General features: G+C 40.3%; 1 protein-coding gene across 1 annotated transcript in view; it reads right to left on the minus strand.

Moving 5' to 3' along the window:
- Positions 1-6,183, minus strand: part of SPAG16 (sperm associated antigen 16) — a 412,472-nt gene extending 406,289 nt beyond the window's left edge. Inside the window, exons 1-3 of the mRNA XM_055718613.1 lie at positions 6,083-6,183; positions 2,045-2,091; positions 1,537-1,635 (exon numbers count right to left, since the gene is read on the minus strand). Of these exons, the coding sequence (XP_055574588.1) occupies positions 1,537-1,635; positions 2,045-2,091; positions 6,083-6,125 (189 nt within the window). The 5' untranslated portion in view covers positions 6,126-6,183. The remainder of the gene's footprint in view (positions 1-1,536; positions 1,636-2,044; positions 2,092-6,082) is intronic.
- Positions 6,184-21,343: the final 15,160 nt, after the last annotated feature.

Raw genomic sequence — 21,343 nt, forward strand, 5'->3', positions numbered from 1 at the left:
CAGGAAACAGTGCTTCTGACTTGGGTCACCAAAACCGTCTGCTGCAGCATTTTGTTTTTCCAGTGAATTAGCATCAAGCAATCTAGTCATTGAGCCTCAAAGAATACACAGTAAATAGTTATGAAAGCTGTCAAGGATCTAGCAAGTGTATTAAAACATATTTCTGCTCATGTCTTCCCTGTCTAAAGGCTGAAAATATTTCAAAATCGTGGAAAAAAATGAGGCCTCCAAATAATGAGTCAATCAGCAAGAAGGCAGACATGCATTAGCATAAGCACAAAATCAAAGAGAATTTGAGTTTAAGCACACACGTTCTTTTGTTTTAAGGAAAGGTAACACCTTCAGTTTGATTAAACAGGACAGATACTAGCATATTGTTTCCTACCATTCAAAGTTCAACAAATCAATAACAAGGTAAAAAGATTATTTAATTATAGCACAACGAAAAGATCAATAGATTAAAAAAATTTCTTCCTTGTTTCACTTTTAATCGAATGTCAACTTGCACAGTAAAACAGACGTAACTTCAGTTATACTTAAAGAACATTAAGAATTTCCACTACTTGGTTAACATTGAGTATGTTCAGTCTTAAAAACTTCTGCCACCTTTCCATTAATTTTCAGGCATATTCAGTTTCAAAACATGTAAGGCACCAGGATTGTCAGTTTTCATTAAAAGTTTTGATCTGAAATACTAAACTGACCTGTTGATATGCCCCAGTGCAGAAGAAAATGCACATTTTCCCTCCATTTTGATGGTAAGAATTGTTCAAATAATTTAGTCTTTTTGTTATTAATCATTTGCTTTTGCAAAACAAAGACTATGAGGAAAGCTTACTGATGAGGCTGTGAGATAGTGCTGGTATTAGAAACCCAGCAGGCAAAAGCACCTTTCCTCTAGGTTGTTATAAGCAAGTAAATTCAGATAAATCTTATTTTGGAAAATGCATTATAACAATCCCATTGTGTAGTTCTAAACTATTATATGACTGTTTTGAAATCAAGCTGTACATATAAGAAGTGTCAAGAACTAATGTATGACACCATTGATAATTTCATTAATATTTTGATTTAACACAGTGTAACAGCCCATTCTTTATTTTCAATATACACATAATCTTTTCTAGCAAAGTATTCAAGTACAAGCTTCTGTGGGTTTTACGCATACACAGTTTGTTTCCTGTGTCAGGGATCACACTCTCATTCAATCTACTCAATATAGAAACAAACCCTAAAATACTGATATATTGTAATAACATTAATATATTCAAAATTATCTATATATTTGTTACATGTATTTGCAATATCAGGTTGTTTATGGAACATAAAGTGAACAGAAGTTGAAGGAAGATGAAGCCCAGGAAACAAGTTGTTTTTTCCACTGTGGCCTATGTTTACCCCCTAGAAACTTCTAAAAAATGAGACAATTGTTTCCACACAAATATTTCATAAATAAAAGAATTAAAAAATAAGTTTTAGACCATTAATGCCAACTGAATTACAGAGAGAATCTTAGAATGTTTAGGAAGTTCTTACTAGAATGTGGGCATCTTCAGCCTGCTCTTGAATAGTCTGCAAAGCCTTTGACAGATCCTCATCATCTCCCTGAAGGCTAAACTCATCATCTGCTGGAACCTAAATGAAATAATTTAAGTCAGATATCAACATATTTTATACAACTTTCTTTCAGAATGCAACTGTTCCCACTCCCAGGACAACTACCGAAAACAATCTCATTCTTGTTAAACTAATATTTTGCTATATTTAAATAGAATTTATACTGGTGAAACACACATAAATAAGCTGAAGCATTTAAACAGAAATGCCTGTATCTTCAGAAAGAGTATTTAATGTTAAAATAAAACCTTACAAATCAACTGATACTAAATCTTCTCTTGAAAAATAAAAATATGCCTAGCATCATTGCACTTTATAAGAGGAGATTCAAGTTATTTCTCCTAGGACATTTTTGTGGCTGATGAAGTAAAACAAAAGAATGAAACATGAATATTCTACCACATATATCAGAAGATTATCAATTTACCTCCTCATACTGATAATCATCTTTAGAATCGTCAGATATGGTAAAATCTGCAGATTTTGTTAAGTCTGAAACAGCTGATGCACATTATGAGCTCCAATTTAAAAAAAAGTGTATCATAAAACAATCATCTATAAATCTGTTATCACCACCTTCACCCTTGTTCTTTTTGACACAAAACTACACTTGGAAGGCTTCTTTTGGCCTTTAGGTAAACAAGCCCAGCACCATTAAAAACTATTGTGCACAGGCACAGAATTTTGATTCAGAGGTTTTATAGCAGGTTTAAACACCATTAAAGTTCGCCTCATCGGACTTATCAAAGTTAGAAGTCAAGCACCATCCTGAATTAAACAGTAGCTAAATTCTGCCCCCACTTACCCAACCATCAGTTTTCATAAGGGTCTTGCTACACTGAAGCTTCTATAGACTTTATGCTTCTAAGCATAACTAGTTTCATGCTGTCAGAGAATGGCACTTTTCATCAAATTCAGATGTACAAGTTCAAACATGAACATCTTGAGATCAAACACTAAATACTAGAGGACTATTTACTGAAGCTGATACAAATGCCTCATTAATTACAACACAGCTACAAAACAAAAAGATAAGGAACTTTCAGAATGTAAAAATCCATTTGAAAATTATCTACAGTTCCTCCAAATGCTTTAGAGTCAGACTTGTCATTAAAAACATCTACACGTGGTATAAAATGAAACCCAAATAAACATTTCATCCACTAGTCTCACAGCCCACGAAAGTATAACAGAAATGTTTTTAGCAAGATGCTCTGTTGACAGTTTCCCTAGGAAATCAGTTAGCCTACAAATGACCCACATAAATCAACCAGAAATTAACTTTTGAAGAAAAGCTGGCAATTCAGTACTTCATACACAGACACACAAAAAAACAGATACACAATGTTCCAGCTTTGGATCAAGTTTCCTAAATATGAATTATTCTCCCAAAAAACAGTCCTTTTGCTGCACTTCTCACTGTACAATACATATGCAAAAGTATCACCTGCATTTAAGACCCCAGCATCACAGTATCAACAAAACTATCAGTGAAATTGTAACCATCTGGAAGGCTAACAGCTGAAGATCACTCCCCCAAAAGTATAACCACCATTTGTTTTTTACAGGTTTGAGATACAGGATTAAGAGTTGTCATTTTCTCTTATAAATGCCACCAACAACCAAATAGGGAAGTTATTGAGCGAATTAAGGCACAATTCCAGTAATCAAGTTGAAGCACATCTGTGTACCTCCAAATGCACAGTAACACCACATGCTTACTTACAGAAGTTACATACATAAATAGGAAACTGGCATGAACACTTCTTAAGCATCTCCCATCTAGGCTTAGGACGTGAAAGCAAATGCCAGTAATACCTGTGCCCTGAAATTTACCTCCTGAACTACTGCATCACAGGTTGCAGATGTGGGACACAGGACTTCAATTCAAGTCACTGCCTCTATGCATCTCAAATTTTGCTCCCTGCAAAAGATTCATTTTGTAACTTGACTGATTCTGGAATGTTTAATTCTAAAACCTCAGCTCCGCAAAAACTGATCTCAAAAAAAATATTTACTATGCTTTCTTTCATTATAAGGGCTGGCGGGGGGGAACAACGAAGGAATCCTCAAACTATTAGATTTAACAGGCCTAATAATCTGTTCTCTATCACACCAGAAGAAATCTGGATTAATTTTCTGGCTTTAATGGGAGGGCAAAGAAATCGTACAGTTCCACAAATGCACCTTTTCTCAGCATGGTACTCCAGGACCATATGTAGGTCCATCAAGGTAAGCAAAGAGAGCCCAGATATAAACATCTCATGTTGAGACATGACTTTCAAGAGCTGAACCAACAGACTTGAGCTAACTATCAGGGACTTGGGCACCTGGCTAACTTTCAGTTATCCACCTGCTCCCCAGTACAACAGGAACATTCTGGTCCTCACATCAGTGTCTGACCACATTCCTAATAAAACAGCTCCTAACTCCTCAACTTTGTTCCTTCAACTCGGAGGGAGAAAAGTTCTCCTGAACTATTGATGACTTAAGAAGGGAACAACAGCAAGGCACAGCAAAGCAGGAAGAATAGGTTTCCTTTACTGTTTGAAAAGGCAAGGATGCTTGCAGCAGGCAAGCAGAGATAAAACACATAGTAATATTGATTGACTAGTTAGGGTGATGTTCTCAAATGCCCCTTCTTACCTTAGATTAAGATATCCTAGCGCTGGCTAGCTGACTATACATTCTCTTTAAAGAATGAGACTTCAGAAACTGTGGTTGTGCTTGTATAGCATGAATACTTGGGTACAACATTTTTTGTATGAAGCAGGGGACAATTTCCATATATATGTGGTAATTCTGTGTATGAACTAAGTATCTGCATACTTCTCTGGAACCTCTAAGCTTCTTCATCGCTTTATAGCACTGTATTTATCAATCTGAAATTAATTCAAATAAAGTAAATTTAAATGAAATATTGTACCCAATAATTTTTCAAACCATGTTTAGTGATTCTGCCAGAGAGTATTTTTCTAAAGCTATCTTTTGTATGATCATTTTCCCCCCAACTCAATTAATTCTTTCTGTATTTATCTAATCCTTCTATGCAGATAGAAGCATCACCGCAGTATAACCTTAAGGTGAAACTTTCAAACACTGGTTTTTTCCCCTGAATTTTTAACTGACCTGACAGTCCTTGCAATCCCCTACGGTCTAAGCTAGTGCGTAATTGCAAATGCTGAGCACAGACTACAATATTACTTTAAAAAACATTATTTCCTCCCCCCCCCCCCTTTTTTTTTCTAGAAATCATGGCAAGGTGCACAATAAAACAGAGGAATTAATTTCTAAAACTACTGTGCACTGTCAATTCTTTCTTTAACAGGTCCTGACACAGCACTTTAAGCACAGCACACACTATGAGAACAGCTATACAGTTTCAAGAAGGTAGAAACAGAGTCACAGCTTGCAAAGGGCAGTCCCCCACTTTTTTTTTTTTTTTTTAATTCATTTTATATTAGTTTACATCTTACTTCTAGCAAGGCAGGAAAAACTAAGGTATTGGTAGAGCTCCAATTGTTCAGCCTCTAAAACAAAGCGTGAAAGATCTTCTTGATTTGGCAGCTCACAGCTACAAACCAGAACAGAGCTGGTCTGATATAGTGACCAAACTAGAATTTGGGTCACCTGGCCAAAAAGTGCATGTGAAAGCCATAAACTCCTAACGTAATTTGCTCCAACTCAAACATGAAAAGAACTCAAACTTTTTTTCTCCCCTCTAAAAGCCACAGCAAATAAAATTATGTCCAGGCTATTGTATCATAATCTTTATGACTCGGTCATACACCGTACTGACCCTACCCAGGGATACCGCGTCAGTTACTCTGCGGGCAGGCAGGGGAAACTGAAGGAGCAGCTTCCACAGCCCCACTGTCAGCCCTTGTAACAACTCCTGTCACTCCTGCGTAAATATTTTGCATTTACTGATCAACAACTAACCTAAGAGAGGAAACAAGTGCCTTGCTTAGACTGCCCCATCCACGTCGGGGGGGGGGGGGTGTGTGTGTGTGTGTAAAATGGCCTTTCCTTTCCAAAGGGTCACACCAGGACCCTTACCCTCAGCAACGAGCTCAAACATCACGCTGAAGTACGACGACCCTACCGTTTCTGCAGGGGAAAAATAACCCCAAACCCCGCATGCTGTCCCCGTTAGGCCCGCAGGAGCAATAGCCCTCAAAAACAAGCAACAAGGTGGCAGACTTTTTTAGCTTTTTTTTTTTCTTACTCTGTGAAACAGCTTGGCAACCTGCGGGTCCCCGCCGGGCCAGTCCCGCCCCCGGCCCCAGCCCCTGGCCCTGCCCGATCCCCCCCAACCCGCCGCCGGGGCGCCCCGGGCCCCCCCGCCTGGGGACCACCATGACACACGGGGGGAGGCGGGAGCGCTGAGGCGGGGGAGGGAACCGTGAGACCCCAGGGCGCCCCGCAGCCGCCCGCCTCAGACGAGGCGGAGGAGGAAGGATACTCTGCAGGCAGAAGGACGCCTCAGAGCCCGCCGCCTCCTCCATGGCCGCGGCCTCCCGCCGCCGCGTCCGGCCGTTGCCGGGGCGGCCTCTCGCGAGAAGAGGCTCCCGCGCCCCGCGCAGGGCCAGCGGGCGGGCGGTGCCATTGAGCTTCGTGTAGCGTTATTTACGCTTCGCTTCCTTGCCCCCGGAGGCCCCAGCGAGTGCTGTCAAAGTCGCGGCAAAGCATCTCCCACATTTTACCAGCGAGGGAGCGGCCCCGGTCCCCGCGGGGACCGTGAGGAGATTTCTGGAAGTTGCCCGCGGTGACCCCTCAGGGTGCTGCCGCCTTCCTGACTGGAGTATGCTGCATTTTCTGAAATGGAAGGAAAACAACAGGAGAACGGAGGGGGAAAATGCTTCAGTTTCACATCTTCTCTAGAAGAAATGTTTTTGTAGCCAAAACAGGTGTTTGTTCACCTGAGCTCAGTCCTGTGGGATCAATAGCTTAAATTAAGCTCCCACAGCATGTTCAAGTTTAATTAAGAGCAGGAATTTTCTCAGGCAAAAGTTTGGGAAAGCAGCATGCCATATCTTCTTACACGTTTGAGGAGAATGAGTGTTAACAGTTCTTAGGAGTTTGAGATAAGCTGAAAGGATTCAACAGAAATTTTTTTTATTTTATTTTAAAATAAGCTTAGGGGTCCCAGTCCTAAATTTCCAGAGTTAACGGGCTTTGTATGCAGTGGGGATTCAGAATTGGTGTTTGAATTCATGTGAAGTAACTGAAAATAAATGCCCAGAGTCTCTGAAAAAAAAAAAAAAAGTGCTAACAGCTGGTCCAACAGAAGAGGCAACAATTTTGCTTGCAAGCTTAAAAAAAAATAAAATTTAAGATTTTAAATACAGTCTGAAGATCAGAGAAGATGGATGTGGGTGAATTTGAATTACATGTTTGTTCAGGCTAAAGGCTGAACTGAATTAAGATGCAATCTGCAAAAGAGGCCATTACCTGCGAAACTATTATTTTCGCTTTTTCTTCCCAGAGATTGTCACCCAGGATTGCCATTCCTCTTCCATTGTAGACATACTATTGAGAAATGATAACTACTTTGATACTATTGAAGTCTCCAAACTGTAATAAAAGAACTGTTTTGGCACAAGATTGTCACAACACTGTTCAGGCAACAGGAACTGTTTTGTTCCTTCGTAAGTTCTCTATTGTCAGCTTCACCACTGGTGTGAGTTTGATACATGTCAGGGCTTGAACTCATCTGGGTTCAACAGATGGAGGGCAAATGCTGACATACCTTTCTTTTTGTCTCAAAGGGTTGGTTTTACCCCTTCAGAGGAAAGTGATGTGACCAGAACAATGTTCTTTCATCCACATCCAACCCAATAGAGTAGTCCTGAACTCCAGCAAAGCATCTGGAAAAATAATAAAAAATAAGCAGAAGTGGCATCATAAAGCAGAACACCCATGAGTCAGTAAGCCTCATTCTCTTCGGGAAGTTCCCAATTCCACCACAAATCACAGAGTAGGTGTAACTGTTCTTATGTCACACTGGCAAGCACTGGCAAGCACAGCCAATAAGTATTGTAAGTTAATACCACTCACTTCTCTCTCAACAGGCTTGCTGTTAGCCTTTGCCCAGAGCTGGACAACAACAAAAAAATGTTAAGCAGCATCCTTCTCTCCACTGAGGGTTTTCTCTGCCTCTACAGGCCTAACTTCTCCCTGCAAATTTTTCACAGAACTTCTCGATCTCACCAGAATATGGAAATGTATGGTATCCACAATTGAAGAAGGCTGATGAAAGCTTAAAAATGGCTCAGAGATGTGCTTCAGGGAAGATTAAGACCAGAAAACAATTAATAGTGAAGGACAAAAGGATTTCAGTTGTCTTGTTTTATTAAAGGAATAATTAAACAGCTCGATTAAAGTGTACAAGTAATAGATTTGATAAGAAAGGTTACATAGATAGAAACATATCCAACTGTACCGAGAATTAAATCAAAATAAATCACAACTAAAACCAAAGAGCTAATTTTTAACAAATAACTATTTGACTGATTTTCAGGTATAATGGATACTGTTCCTGGAGGATTTTAGCAATGACATAATTCTTCATAAAATTTATATTCTACATTCAGACATCAGCTCAGGACATCCTATGGCTTGCATTTTCAAAAAATGTAGATACAGTCATTGCAATGGTACCTTCCATGAAAAAAAAAAAAAAAAGTTGAAATGAGAAGATAAGCAGTTCTACAATATGTGGAGATTTGCCAGTATCCTAAAGGACCCATAGATTTGATTTGTTCCCTTATAAAGAAGAATCAGTTGGTCACTGATCATTATTTTCCAAAGGTTTAAAGCTTTGTTTGGAAGCAGCGTTTGGTTGGCAACTTCTAAACTATTTATGTTATCCCATCGCAGCTGTATAAATGACCTGATAGTAAAATAACTTTCATTCAAAAGGCATAACAAGCCAACTTGTTTCTCTCTACCTTGTTGAGAACCACCTACCATAAATACATTATATTTGGTTATTGCTAAGCTGAATTCCAAATACCCGATTCACCCTGCTTTATAGCTTCATAACAGTCTGAGTTATAAATGATTATCACCTCCCAAATGGCAATAACCAATGTTGTTACTGTATCCCATAACTTCTCGTGAGAAAAACATGGAAGCAGCAGTTTGAGTGTTTCATTAGACAGTTTACTTTTCTCACACAGTAAAGACTAAGCCGTGCACCTTAGCAGATCTATCAGCCAGACAAGTTACAGTATTTGAAAAAAGATCACTTGTGAAAACAGAGTAAACTGGAACGCTCCAGAAGTGTTGCACATGCTCCCAAGCTCTAAGGGCCGGATACTTTTCCAGCTTTGTACCACAACTGAAGGACTGCAAGACTATCCTCTCAGGGCAAAACACCCCCTCCTACTGAGCTTAACAAGCAAACCGACTACAATTCTGATGAGTTAAAAGAACAGAACATCCATACAAGCTACTTTCAATGACTTCCCTCCCATACAGGAAGACATCCAAAAGGTCCAGTTTATGCACTTCATCACAACAGACAAGCAGCCAGCAAAGAATTCTCAGCCCTGCTGACTTTTACACGCCCATTTCTGATCGTTCTTCAGTGCAGCTTTTGGGGAGAAGGGACAAGGGAATATCAGCAATTCAGCTTATGGAATGAGCACATAGTATGGCTGGGAACACTATCAAGGCAGTATCTGGGTGACAGTCAAGAGGCCATTGTCCCAGCGGTCATTGTGGAGCATGGGACTACAGCTGGAAGCCAGAATGAGTTGGCAAACATCTTCTTCCAACTTCTGCTGTGCCATCTGGTTTCCAGTTAGGTGACTGACGTTAAATGTCTTTTCGCTGTATTACCATCTGGCAGCTGCTTGTACAACAACAGAGTAACACGCAGAATTTGGCTAAGTTATCCTAAGAATCATATCAAGGATACTTGCAACACTGACTCCGAAATGAAAGAAAGCTTACAAGGGAAGTTGCTTTAACTGATGGCGTTACATGCACAGAGTATTGCAGGTCAGTTACAGGCAGTGGGAAGTTACACATCCTTACATTTTGCATGTATTTTACAGAGTTCCAGTAAAAGTTTCTGGGGGCCCATACAGGTTTCCACGGATGTAAACAATGTATCCAAGAAGTATTCCTTCTTGAAAAATATCAGCACTTTTGCCATGCTATGGAAATACATTCACTTTTCCAATATTAGAGGTGCAAGACTTTTTTTTGCGGTGATGATGCATGTCAAAAGTAGTGTTAATAAAGGAGGCAAATTAAAGCAATTTATTAGCACAAGCAAGAGTCTCAAAAAGATGGTACTTTAACAAAAGTTTCATGTAAAAACGTTAAGCATTACCAAATACAGTGTAACTACAGTATTAAGTACAACATAATACCTGTAATGCCAGGTCTTCATATTTATAAAGGTCACATTTGCAAAGCTTAGGGGCCGTAGTAAACCTTGCTGGGCTTTAAATGTGCTTTTATAAAAAGTGGAGCAGGATTTTCAATAAATATGATCCCATGACAGCTTAAATCAATAAAGTTTCTACTCTGCCTTCTGCTGTGCATTCCTTCCTCTTTCCTTGCTCCTGTGCTGGTGCTCATACAATTCTCAAATAATTTTAACTTAAAAAAAAAAAAAGCTAATCCAGGCCAAAAAAAGAAGTTTTGTTATTTTTTGAATGCTAGGAAAAGCAATACCAGAATGCTAGAAGTTTGACATTCAGAGTTAAGCTGAAGTTATTAAATGTAGTACTAGTTTGTCTCTACTTTGTAGAATGTTCAATGTATAAGCTTCTACTGCATTTCCAGATGTTTCTACAGATTAGATCTAGAATGTACTAAGTCTCTGAAACAAAAAAGGTTTGAGTTGAGATTGTATGAAAACAAGTCAGTCAGTTTCCCAATGCGTCAGCACTTCTGCTGATGTTAATTCTCCTAAGCATTTTATTAAAACCATAACTAGCACTAGATGGAATACTAGTTACACTATTTAATCACCAAATCCAAAAGCTGGGGTTTTTTTGAAGCCAGACTAAAGTTTAGAAATTATCAATTTTACACAGCTCTGTTACAGGAAAGAATGAGACAATGCTCTGCTCAAAACCAAATGGTGTGAGTGAAAAAAAAAAAGATCTTTCCCAAATTTTTCTGAAGTGCAGTCAGAATAGTCAAGTATTTTATCAATAACACAGCATGACATCAGTACAACACAGCACAGGTTTTACAGGGCCCAGTACTGTGAAGTACAGATTTCCCCACTGCAGACACCAAAATTGTAATGTATGTGGTCTAGTCTGTACACTAATGTATGTAAGAGTGATTCTATCCACAGTGATGCTGCTGTTTCCACCGCATCTTCTGCCATCGTTGCCTTTGAAAATTCTCAGGAGCATTGGACAGATGGTACATTTTGGCTCCCCCTGTACTAAATTTGAGAGCATTTCTGCATCACAGACAAGAATAAATTGTGCTAAGAGAGAGAAGAGAAGTGGCATGTAGTCATTTTTTATTTTAGAAGTGTAAGTGACCCATGTTCTCTCTAAACTGGTTTTATGAACACCAAGTTATTTATGCAGCTTATAGGAACTAATGATCATCTGTTCCTAATAATTACAGGCTTTTCGTTTCATATGTTCTTTTCTTTGAAATGAAGTTTAGTTAAGCCTTTCAAATTTAGGCTACTTTGACCACAAAGCAGCTAATACACTCCTACTACAAGCTAAAAAAAATTTTTAGAACTATACGTGACAGTTCAGTTGTAAAAAAGAAAGCCACCATCTTTAACACAAAAGACCAGAGGAAAAAAAGCACTATTGTCCTAACCAGTGCTTAGTAATAGAAGCATGAATTGAGATGCCATCATGTCAGAAGAGACAGTAACAAAAAGACAAGCAACAGAAAAAGCTAGCAGAAATTACTACTTCTGTTTATTTTACCATGCTTCCAAGTAATCCACTACTTGTTACCTAGGTAATACATCTTCCCATTAGAAGTCTGAGTCTCATACTAATTAGCACATGCCAGAATGATTTTAGCTGGTTTTCTGCTCAATTTTTTTTTTTGTGCAAGAGTATGAATGTGCACACATTAAGACCTGGCATAACCAAATTTTCTGTCAAAATCAGATTAAAAATACATAAAGCTGAATATATCTACCAAAACTAAAGTATTCAAAACTGTTGGGTGCTTCAATAATACTAGGCTTTCTCCCTCTACCCAATCCTCTGTTATCTATATCTTAATCAGACACAGCACAGAAGACTTCACTTTTCACTGCTGTTGCCCCAAAACGCGTTTGCCTGCTCTTTGTGGCTGTCCTTGCTTGGATTCATTGCTTCCTTTTCCCTTGGCTTTTCCCTATGCTGACCAACCTCCTTCGAAATCCAACCATTTCCATTTGTGTTTTTAACAAATTTGACAATCCTTGAGTATTTCTTCAACATGGATCTTTTCAGAGATACACCTAGAAGATACTGTGTATTCCCCTTTAAAGAAAACAACCAGGAAATTATATAAAAAATTGGTCTGAGAGGTCACAGAATTTGATGCAAGATAGGCAAGGACTAGCAGAGTATTTGTAGCCCAAAGCAACATTTTCCACCAGAGTATCTAGCAAAGCCTCACACTAACTGCTTAGAGCCAGTTGCATTGATCAAGACAGACCATGGAATTTTAGCTTCCTCTCTATTATTCTGTGCCTTCTTAGAGCAGTGTCATTTTCTCACATACAGAATGTGAAGATACAAATAATGAGAAGTCATCCACCTCTAATCTGTCTTAACTCAGCTGTGGGTGGCAGCCTATGCTAGTTGCTGCATATTATATAATGGAGACTGCACAGTTCATCTTTTTGCTTTATCATCATTAAAAAGATTAGTACTTTGGGCAATAATTCTGTAAAAATGCAACATTTTGGAGAAAAGACCTTTTTTTAAAGACTTCTACATCCAGTACTGATGGCAATTTGTGATGCAAATGAAGTGTTTTATGGTTTTCAGTTTCATGCATCTGATGAAAGCAATAGTGCAATATTGACATCATACTCTTAAATGTCAAAGCTTTGCTTTTGTGATTTTTGTAATATTTTGTTTAAATATTGAAGTGCCACAAAACTGTAGTCTGAAAATGCTATGTTTAAGTTCTTTGCTTTTACCTTCATATTGCTTATAGCACAGCCATAACTTTTGCTATCAAGCCATTTGCTCATTTTGATATAAAATAGAATGAGCAAATATTGGTAATTCAGCCTCTCAAACTATACCCATATCTTGGGCACTTGCATTACATTTGAAGATGCCCAAACTGGTTTAAAATGTGCTAGCTCACACACTAGAAGCTTAATATAAACTTGCTATAATTCATGCCACTTCATACTTCACGTATGTTCCCAGTAATTTAGAGCTGAATCTCTTAAGATAAACTGAGCATCTGAGAGGCCTAAAGCTATCCGGGCTTCTGAAACAAGGAGGAGGATCCTCTAGGTTTTCACTGACACAGAATCCTTAAAGTTTGCTTTGCCAGCTTTGTCCCCTTCCTGAAAAGGGCAGTTGGAATGCCAGTGTCCAGAAAAGACATGCCATGTATGAGCCCTCACACCCTGAAGTGAGGGATGAGGTGCTCAAGCCCTCAAGAAGGATGTCATTTCAGGTAACAACTTTCCAGTGCTGTGTTTTGACCAGATGAGACAGCTCTTTGTTCTGTGTGTTGATTACTGTACTACCATCCTGAGGCAGCTAGCTGTCCAAAACATGTATTTACAAGGCCTGATAATTCCTCTCCACTGGTCAGGAATAGAGAGGAATGCAGCCTTACTTTTATAGTAGTTTATTCCAGTGGAAGTTAGGATGATATGGCTATTAAAGGACTACAAAATTTATCTGTTTAAGTTCACCAGATGAACCATAATCCCTGTAAAGGCATTTCTGACCCTTCAAAATACACAGCTGGTTCAGAAGAGAAGGATCAGAACTCCCTCACCTACGTTCACCTCTAAAAACTTCTGAGCACATATTTGTACTTTGCTGGAACATAACAGAGGTATCTTCCTAGGCCACCATGACCATCTTCTTCCTTACGAAAAATGCACAACCTGTCTTGCTGCACTTCGTAGAGTTGATCAGTCTTGAAATGGTCCTGTTCAATACCTGCTCAGCAACGTGCAGTTCCCCATCTACTGCCCTTTCCTAGGGCCAGCTTCAATTCAAACCCACATCGGAGCGTAGCTCCTTATAGTCCATTCTGTAGGATAGTGGGAAGTCTGAAACAAAGTATGGAAAGAAAAGGAAAGTAGGCTGAGTAGCCCATACATACTGCTTTTGACATTTCTGTCACAGATGTGCTATTTTCACTTTCTATGCTTTTTATAAATTGTTTTTAACACAGAAGGAAACATTAGTTTTCACAAGCTAGGGACTACAAATCAGTATGTTTGAACATATGACAAGTGACTACAGTTGTAATTCCCACTCTTGTAGAAGGGAAGATCACTTGCTTTTTTTAAAAAACACAACAAAATTTGTGGACAAAAACATCTTTAAACACAAAGTCAGGTTCTCTGTGAGCTGGAGGTGCTGCAGGAGTACATATCAGACCAGACCTAAATTACTCCTCCCATTCTCTGCCCCTCTCTGTTCAGGAAGAAGCATGCATATATGGCACAATGCAAAGTATATGCCTGTGACTATCATGGGAGGCTTCACATGTTGTCAGACCCTGGCGTCCCATCAGCTAGAACTTCTAAACCTAGAGAGGCTTTGTTTGGCACTCCAATTGGCCAGACAGAGCATCTTGCCAAGTTCTTCGCCTCCCTTAGCCAATGCCAGGTGATTTCACTGAGCCAGCAATTACTCTGACTGGCATGTGGTCAGGTCATATGTCAAAGACATTTATCTCATTGACAATCAGGAGATTCCCCGATGAATAATTCAAAAAGACATAATCACCGTCGCGGCCCATTTTTCCAACCCAAGGTTCTGTCTCTTAACAAGCACTCACTGAACTGAGTGAGACATGTTGACTACATAATTTACACTTCAAAATATCATGGTGTATACCATGCATGCAGACATCACCCAGTGATTTTACTTACTGCTAAAGGCAAAAAGCAACCTGTTGACCCAACCCTCAGTGCAATGAGGTGAGGTTTTCCTATCAACTTTAGAAGGAGCTGGACTGAATCTAATAAACTGAACCCATAAAGTCCATCATTCACAGGCTGTCATCATCACTGCAAGTGAAATCACTGGCTTTTTGGAAGCCACTTGTTATTTTCAACAGACACAGGGCACATGGGTTCGCACAGAACTCATAAAAACAGCAAAAGCTGCAGTATTATATTGGCCAGCAAATCTAAGGCTAAGAAAGGTAAAGTTGATGTCAGCAATGTTTTCTTCATCCCTCCTTTTTTAAATGAGATTTGCCATACTTCATAAACACATGGCTAAGTCTGTTTTCTCCCAATTCATTCATGAATCTGTATTATAAATATATTAAGACAGTGCAGAGAAGCTATTTCTTACATCTGTATAATATCCCATGGGTTACCTTACTTTGTACAGATGAAGCAGCTGAAATTTTGGCATTTAGATTACACAGAAAGGTAATTTGTGTTAAATAGCAACTCTGATGAAAACATGCAAAAACCAACTCCTCCCCCCACCCCACCACCCCCCAGTCTTTTTTTTCATGCTGAGAATGGCCAGCGAGATCAGTGTAATTGTCATGTCTAGCCTAAATCCTCTTATTTGGTCCTACCTGTCCTCCTCTAGATATAAGAGTCCCATCTTTTCCTAATTACATCAGCTAGTCTAATTCAAATATGTTGTAATTACTCCCAAACTGTGTTTAAAACTGGTGTTCGTTAGACACAGGAGGAATGCAGGAGTAACCTCTAAACTTTACACGCTAAATTATGTAGCAGGCAAAATAGCCTTATAGATTTTCGCTTTGTGGGAAGTGGCATAACAAGAGGCCTGGTTTTCTGTACAACTCTAATCTGTTTAATTGGACATTTTCAGACTTGACACCTCACTCAGTTTCCAGAATCCACCGCAGGACTCCCTGCATGAAACTGGGCTCGCAGCATGATGGCACCCGAACCAAACAAAACCTGCAGCCCCCTGGAAGTACAACCCTGCCAGTGTTGCTGTTCTCCACCTGTAAAATGGAGGTGAATGCCCTCGGGCCAGCCTCAGCCGTTCCCCCACCCCCTCAGGTGAAAAGGGAAGTATTGTGAATTACAAGTATTGTGAATTACAAGTATTGTGAATATTAAAACACTTCACCTGTTTCATCATCACACAGAACAATGTCTTAATTAGCATTCAATTAACACTACCATTAGTGATAATATTGAAAAGTAACAATGATCCTTAAGATTGAGAAAACATTGATGAAATCTGGGTGCGACAGCAGTACCAACACGCAGACCAAAAGCTTCATTCCGAAAATCTAGTCTGAACTGGCACTGAAAGCTGGGAACTGGCTCTTGGTCCAGGTATAAAGTCAGCCAAGGCCTCCGTGCCTGAAAGCTTATTCTGGCACGTGTGTAAATCTAGATCACAGCTTGGTCTGCCTTGCAATTATCGAGCATGGTGATGTTTCATTGCAAATGTAATTTTACAGAGCCACCAGTTGTTAGGTTACAGCCTTGCTCACCACAGTTGACTGTACCATCTCAAATCATCATGTACACACTGCACCATAAATCTGTTAATTAAGAAGACACTCATCTTCTACTACAGTATTTTTATAACAGCCTTCCTCCTAGGCATGTATTCAGTTACATTTCTTTCACTGTACTGCAGCAGCTTTACGCTTCCACTGGTCAAAGCTAATTAGGACCGAGTGAGCTATGCTACTGTATATCTAAAATGTTGATGTTAGAAGCAGCTCGTACTCTTCTGCCTGTGTCCCTAACATGGGAGGGCAGGAGTAACCTCCTGAAGAAGCAGGATGCTCCATAGCAGCTTCCCTGGCCATAGCCACTCCTTTCTGCATCTTCCTTAAAGCTGCCCGGGAGGAAAGACTGAGCAAAACTTGGACAAGGCTCAGCTGGCTTCAACACCAAAGCTTGTATCCCGCCACTGTGAAGAGTGGCCCATGTCCAATGGACCAGTTATGAAAAAACAGTGGAGCAGAGGGTCTCGGCATCTGAACACATACTAAAGGGACCATTTGACTTGGTCACCATTAAGCCACATGCCATTATCAACTGAAAGCCTGTATGAGGACTATCGGCTTTGCCCATAAAAGTTCTCTGCTTTTTCGGTAGTTATGTCAGTGAAAATGAGGGCCCTTAATGGGAATATTTATAGTCTTTGTCTGAACCATCCTCTTTACTCCTTGGCCATTATAGCATAAAGATCTTTACTTTTGCACTGGGAATTTATATTCCAGCTGTGTCAATTCCTCTAATGGTGTATTGGCTGTTCCTTTATTAGCGGGAAAATTAAAGATCTGTTAAAATAAAGGAAAATATCCCATGGGGTTGAATGATCTTAGAGTTAGGTCCCCATGAGAGCTTTTTTCCTCCTGACAAAGCAGAGCAAATTTCCACAGACCAAGCATTATTGAGGCAACCCATTAGTGAGTGTGTGTGGGGAATATCAAATATTTACAATTTTCTTCCCTTGTCATCTTCACAGGTTTTGTTCACATCAACTTGTCTCCTGCAGCAGTGATAAACAATGGCCACACGTACATTGTCCACAATTGAAAGAGAGACAGTGAATCTCTAATAAAACGTTTCTTTCCTCCAACACAGATAAACGGTGCACATAGTAAAGATATTCATGGTAGTTAAATTATGCATTAAGGCACATGGCGCCCCCTCCTCCCTGCAGCACCATCTTCTGCAGCAAAAAACATCACTGGCAGAGCCAGGATCCCTGCCAGACAGAACCATGCAGTCCAAGCGCGGCTTTTACTCTAGTTTCTTGTCTGTCCCAGGGAGCTGTCAGCAGGTTATCTGTACAACTATACAAAGTACTGTTTTACTTGTCAATGCAGGTAAAGGGTCTTGAAATACTTTTCCTGAGCAGCCTACAGATCCTCACCCTCCAATTACCTTCCACAAGCATAAACAGATCTACAAGTCCCTTTTCCTTACCACAGCTTTCAGTGCACTGGCTCATATAGTAAGATCTTTTCAAAACTTCTCCACACATCACGAAATGTCTTTTTATTGAACGAGAAAATTATTTTTTCATGCTTGAAAAAAGCAAGGCACTTTTGAATTATCAGATATTTGGGCCTTAAGTGTGCTGCCATCTTCTAAGTCATGCCTTGAATTCTTTGTGGTATTTCCCCAAGGATGTTGTGCTACCCGGTTTCTCTCCCAACCAGCAACTTTACAAATTGACAAACTATAAGAAGGGCTTCTGCTACAGAATGAAGAATCAATAGCTGTCTACTTGGATAGCCTCAAAAAGTGCTTAACTTTTAATTGAACGCTGGAAAAGAAATTGCAAAGCGCAAAAGCTCAAAACAGCATGAAGCTTGCATAATTATCTTTCTCCTTGCAGTTCCTTATGCAGACTAGAGACTAATTAAACACATGTGCAGGCTAGAAAATGATTTGCAAAGATATATATTTTGTCAGTTTTTAAGGGGACCTAACCAGAAGGAAAGTACTAGCAAAGAATAGGAGCCATTGCCAACTGTCTTGTACTGTCATTTTCAGCAGTACCTTAGCTTTTAATTTCATCATCTACAGTGAAGACAAATTAGGGTTTGCATCTGCTTCGCAACAAGATGAACAAAGTTCAGGACAACGGTGAACTCAGGCCCCAGGCTTCAAGAGAAATATAAACATGTATACAGAAGTTTTAAAAAATTTCCGTGCTGGCTTCATGCACTATACAAATACATTTTTTGTTACAAGGCTACCTACCGTAACATAACCAACCTATAACATAGAAACAATTTCAAACAAGCATTTTTCTTCCTTCTATTGCAGAAAAGCAAAACCAAATAAAGCCTTCAGTTCTTAGAACCCATTAGTCATTTATTATGCTAAGAAAAAGGCCTAAAACACCAATTAAAAAACATATTCAGTAAAGTATTCCTCCAACATACAATCACTACCTACCTCTTTTCCTTCCTTTCCAGAAGAAAAAAAATCTCAGCCTGCTCAGGAGGGCTTTAAATCATGTCTCTTTTCACGGCCAAAGTGAAAGCACCTGCTCAGGCTGGCTCTCAGCTGGCAGGATTGAATTAGAGCCCAGCAACCACTGCCCTAATAGGAGGCAATATTATTAACTTTAATTCATTCACATCAGCATTGATCAGCAGTTACTGAGTATCATAAGACATCAGGATGTCAGTACATGGTGCTTAAGGCCAGTATAATTACCAGAGAAACGAAGGATGTTGTGATCCGTCCAAACAATTGTGTGTAACTATAATGGAAAATTCTGATCTTCTGTGTTTTTTGTCCTGCATGCACCATCTGAAGACTTACACTGTTCAAAGGGTTATGGTTTCTGTGTGTCTGAAGTAAAAAAAAAAAAAAAAAAAAAATGTCAGCTGCTCCAAAAACTGTAGCTGGTGAGTACATTTTTAAGGTGATGATGACAGTCTTCAGATGATACTTCCCACCAGTGAAGACTCTACTGCTCATAAACGGTGCTGCTCCAGGCTTTCAAGCCCCTGCACAAATTAAAATGAAATTTTAAGTATGTTACGGCACTGTGCGGCTCTGCCAGGATAGTTCCTGGTACCTTTAGGGTCCTGAGAGGCTGGTGGAGGAAGAGTGCCAGACTTTGGATGTGACAGTCTCTTCAATAAAGTGTTAATTTTAGATTTCCAGAAGCACAAGCAGAGGGATGCCTTCCTGAAAACACATTTGCTGTGAGAAGGGCTGTGGTAGAAGTTGAGGGAAGAAATCTTCCAAGACAAATAATCTTTTTTCATCTTTACCAGCGATTGCACTCCATCATTGATTTGAAACCTCCCACGTAAATAAATGCACCGCCATAGCCTGTCTCCAGTTCTCCTCCATTTCCCTGGCTCCTCTCCTCCTGCCCTACATCCCCTTTCTCCCTCCACGCCTGGGGAAGCCCAGGAAGGGTCAGGGAGGTACAGCACTGGCAGACAGCTGGTTTCTTTTGCTTTCACTCAACTGCCTTCTGGAAGAAGTCCCTTTCATCACTGCGCTCCACTCCAGCAGGAGCTTTCTGTCCCCAAACTCCCATCTGTCCCCTTTCCAAAATGCTGAAAGTGGGAGGGGACAGCAGAGACAAGAGGGCTGGTTGCTCACATGTGTCCTCCCTAGGGCAAATACCACACTCAGATTCAGCTCAGTGAGTACCAGCTGGCCACGCGTGGGCTGCCTGCGGCCGCTCCATACCATGAAATATCCCAGAGCTGTCTGTGAGTAACACTTCTTATTTCAACGAGGTCAAACATCAGGTCTGGAGCAGCTTTGCAGGGCCTGGCAGTGTGTGCACTACTGGACTGCTTTCATGTTCCCACGCATAGCCAGCCCTGCGCTCCCCTGCTTGCCCAGCCCTTACAGGCTCAGCACCTATAGCTCACGCAGAATGCACAGCCAGGGCTGCTGCAAGTCCTCATTGCGTGGCCAATGCTGCCACCCTAATGCAAAGCGAAGAACATATCTGCACCGGGCAAGAGGGGAGAGCCTCCATCCCTGCACCCTCGCTGCACAGCAGCCCGTCAGGGAACCCAGCTGGGCGCACGGAGCTGGGGGATGTTTTATCTGCTGATTTTCAGCGATTCAAGAATAGGTGCAGTCAGCCTCCTGCAAGGAGCGGGAGTTTATGGGAAAGCCATCCCAGGCGGGTAACATGGGTGTGCGGTGCTATAGGTGCAGCCCTCGCTGACGGAGAGCAGGGAGAGGCCACTCGCCCTTCTCAGACCCTGCGTGGTTGAACAAAGAAATTATAATTTCTTATGTGTTCTTTCTTACAGTCATGTGATGTGAACAGTTGTTAAGGACAAACCGTAAAAGATTATCTGGCAGAAAAATTAAACTGATGGAAAAAAACCTTATCGCTGTCCTTTTTATCCATCTTAAGAGATTAGGTAACATGAATATTAAAAAAAAACCAAAAAACAAACACACAACACCTAGAAATATGCAGCATAGCTAACATAAATGCTCTTGCCTCTTAGTTTAATGTTTTCTCCGTGTAAGTGTGTCACTAGTTTCTCCTCCCATGCAGCTTTCCTCCCAAGCGCAGCCGGCGGGGCTGCTGGCGCTCGCGGAATGGCAATGCTGACATCTACTGTCGCCGGCACAGAAGCGCCTGCACCATCTGCTCGCAGGTGCGTTAGCTCAGGGCCAGCTTCATTAAATAACAAGCCTAGCTGAGGGCAAACACACATACCGATAAACTAAGGAAATATAACTCATGCCTTGATGTTACAACTCCAGAGAATGAGCTGAAGTGCAAATATTTATAGAAGGGTGTATTTCACTGATCTCATTTTTGTTACTGGGCTAAGGTACCTTCAAAATATACGTACTCAGTGCAGGTAAACAATTGCTTTGTTTAGGAGGCCCACAGGACTTTTACGCATTACTTCTCTTCCCCCTTCTAGATTTATTTTCTCTATTAAGTTTAAACTCTTCCTTTCATCCAATTAGTACTAAAATCTTCTTCTTTTTATCATGGTGCAGATAGGAAACATGTTTTATTTCCTGCAGCAAGAAAGAATAAACTGCCAAAAAAAAAAAAAAAAAGCCTTAAAGATTACAAACGAAGCT

Source organism: Falco cherrug, chromosome 8 (assembly GCF_023634085.1).
Source record: "Falco cherrug isolate bFalChe1 chromosome 8, bFalChe1.pri, whole genome shotgun sequence".
Lineage (NCBI taxonomy): Eukaryota > Metazoa > Chordata > Aves > Falconiformes > Falconidae > Falco > Falco cherrug.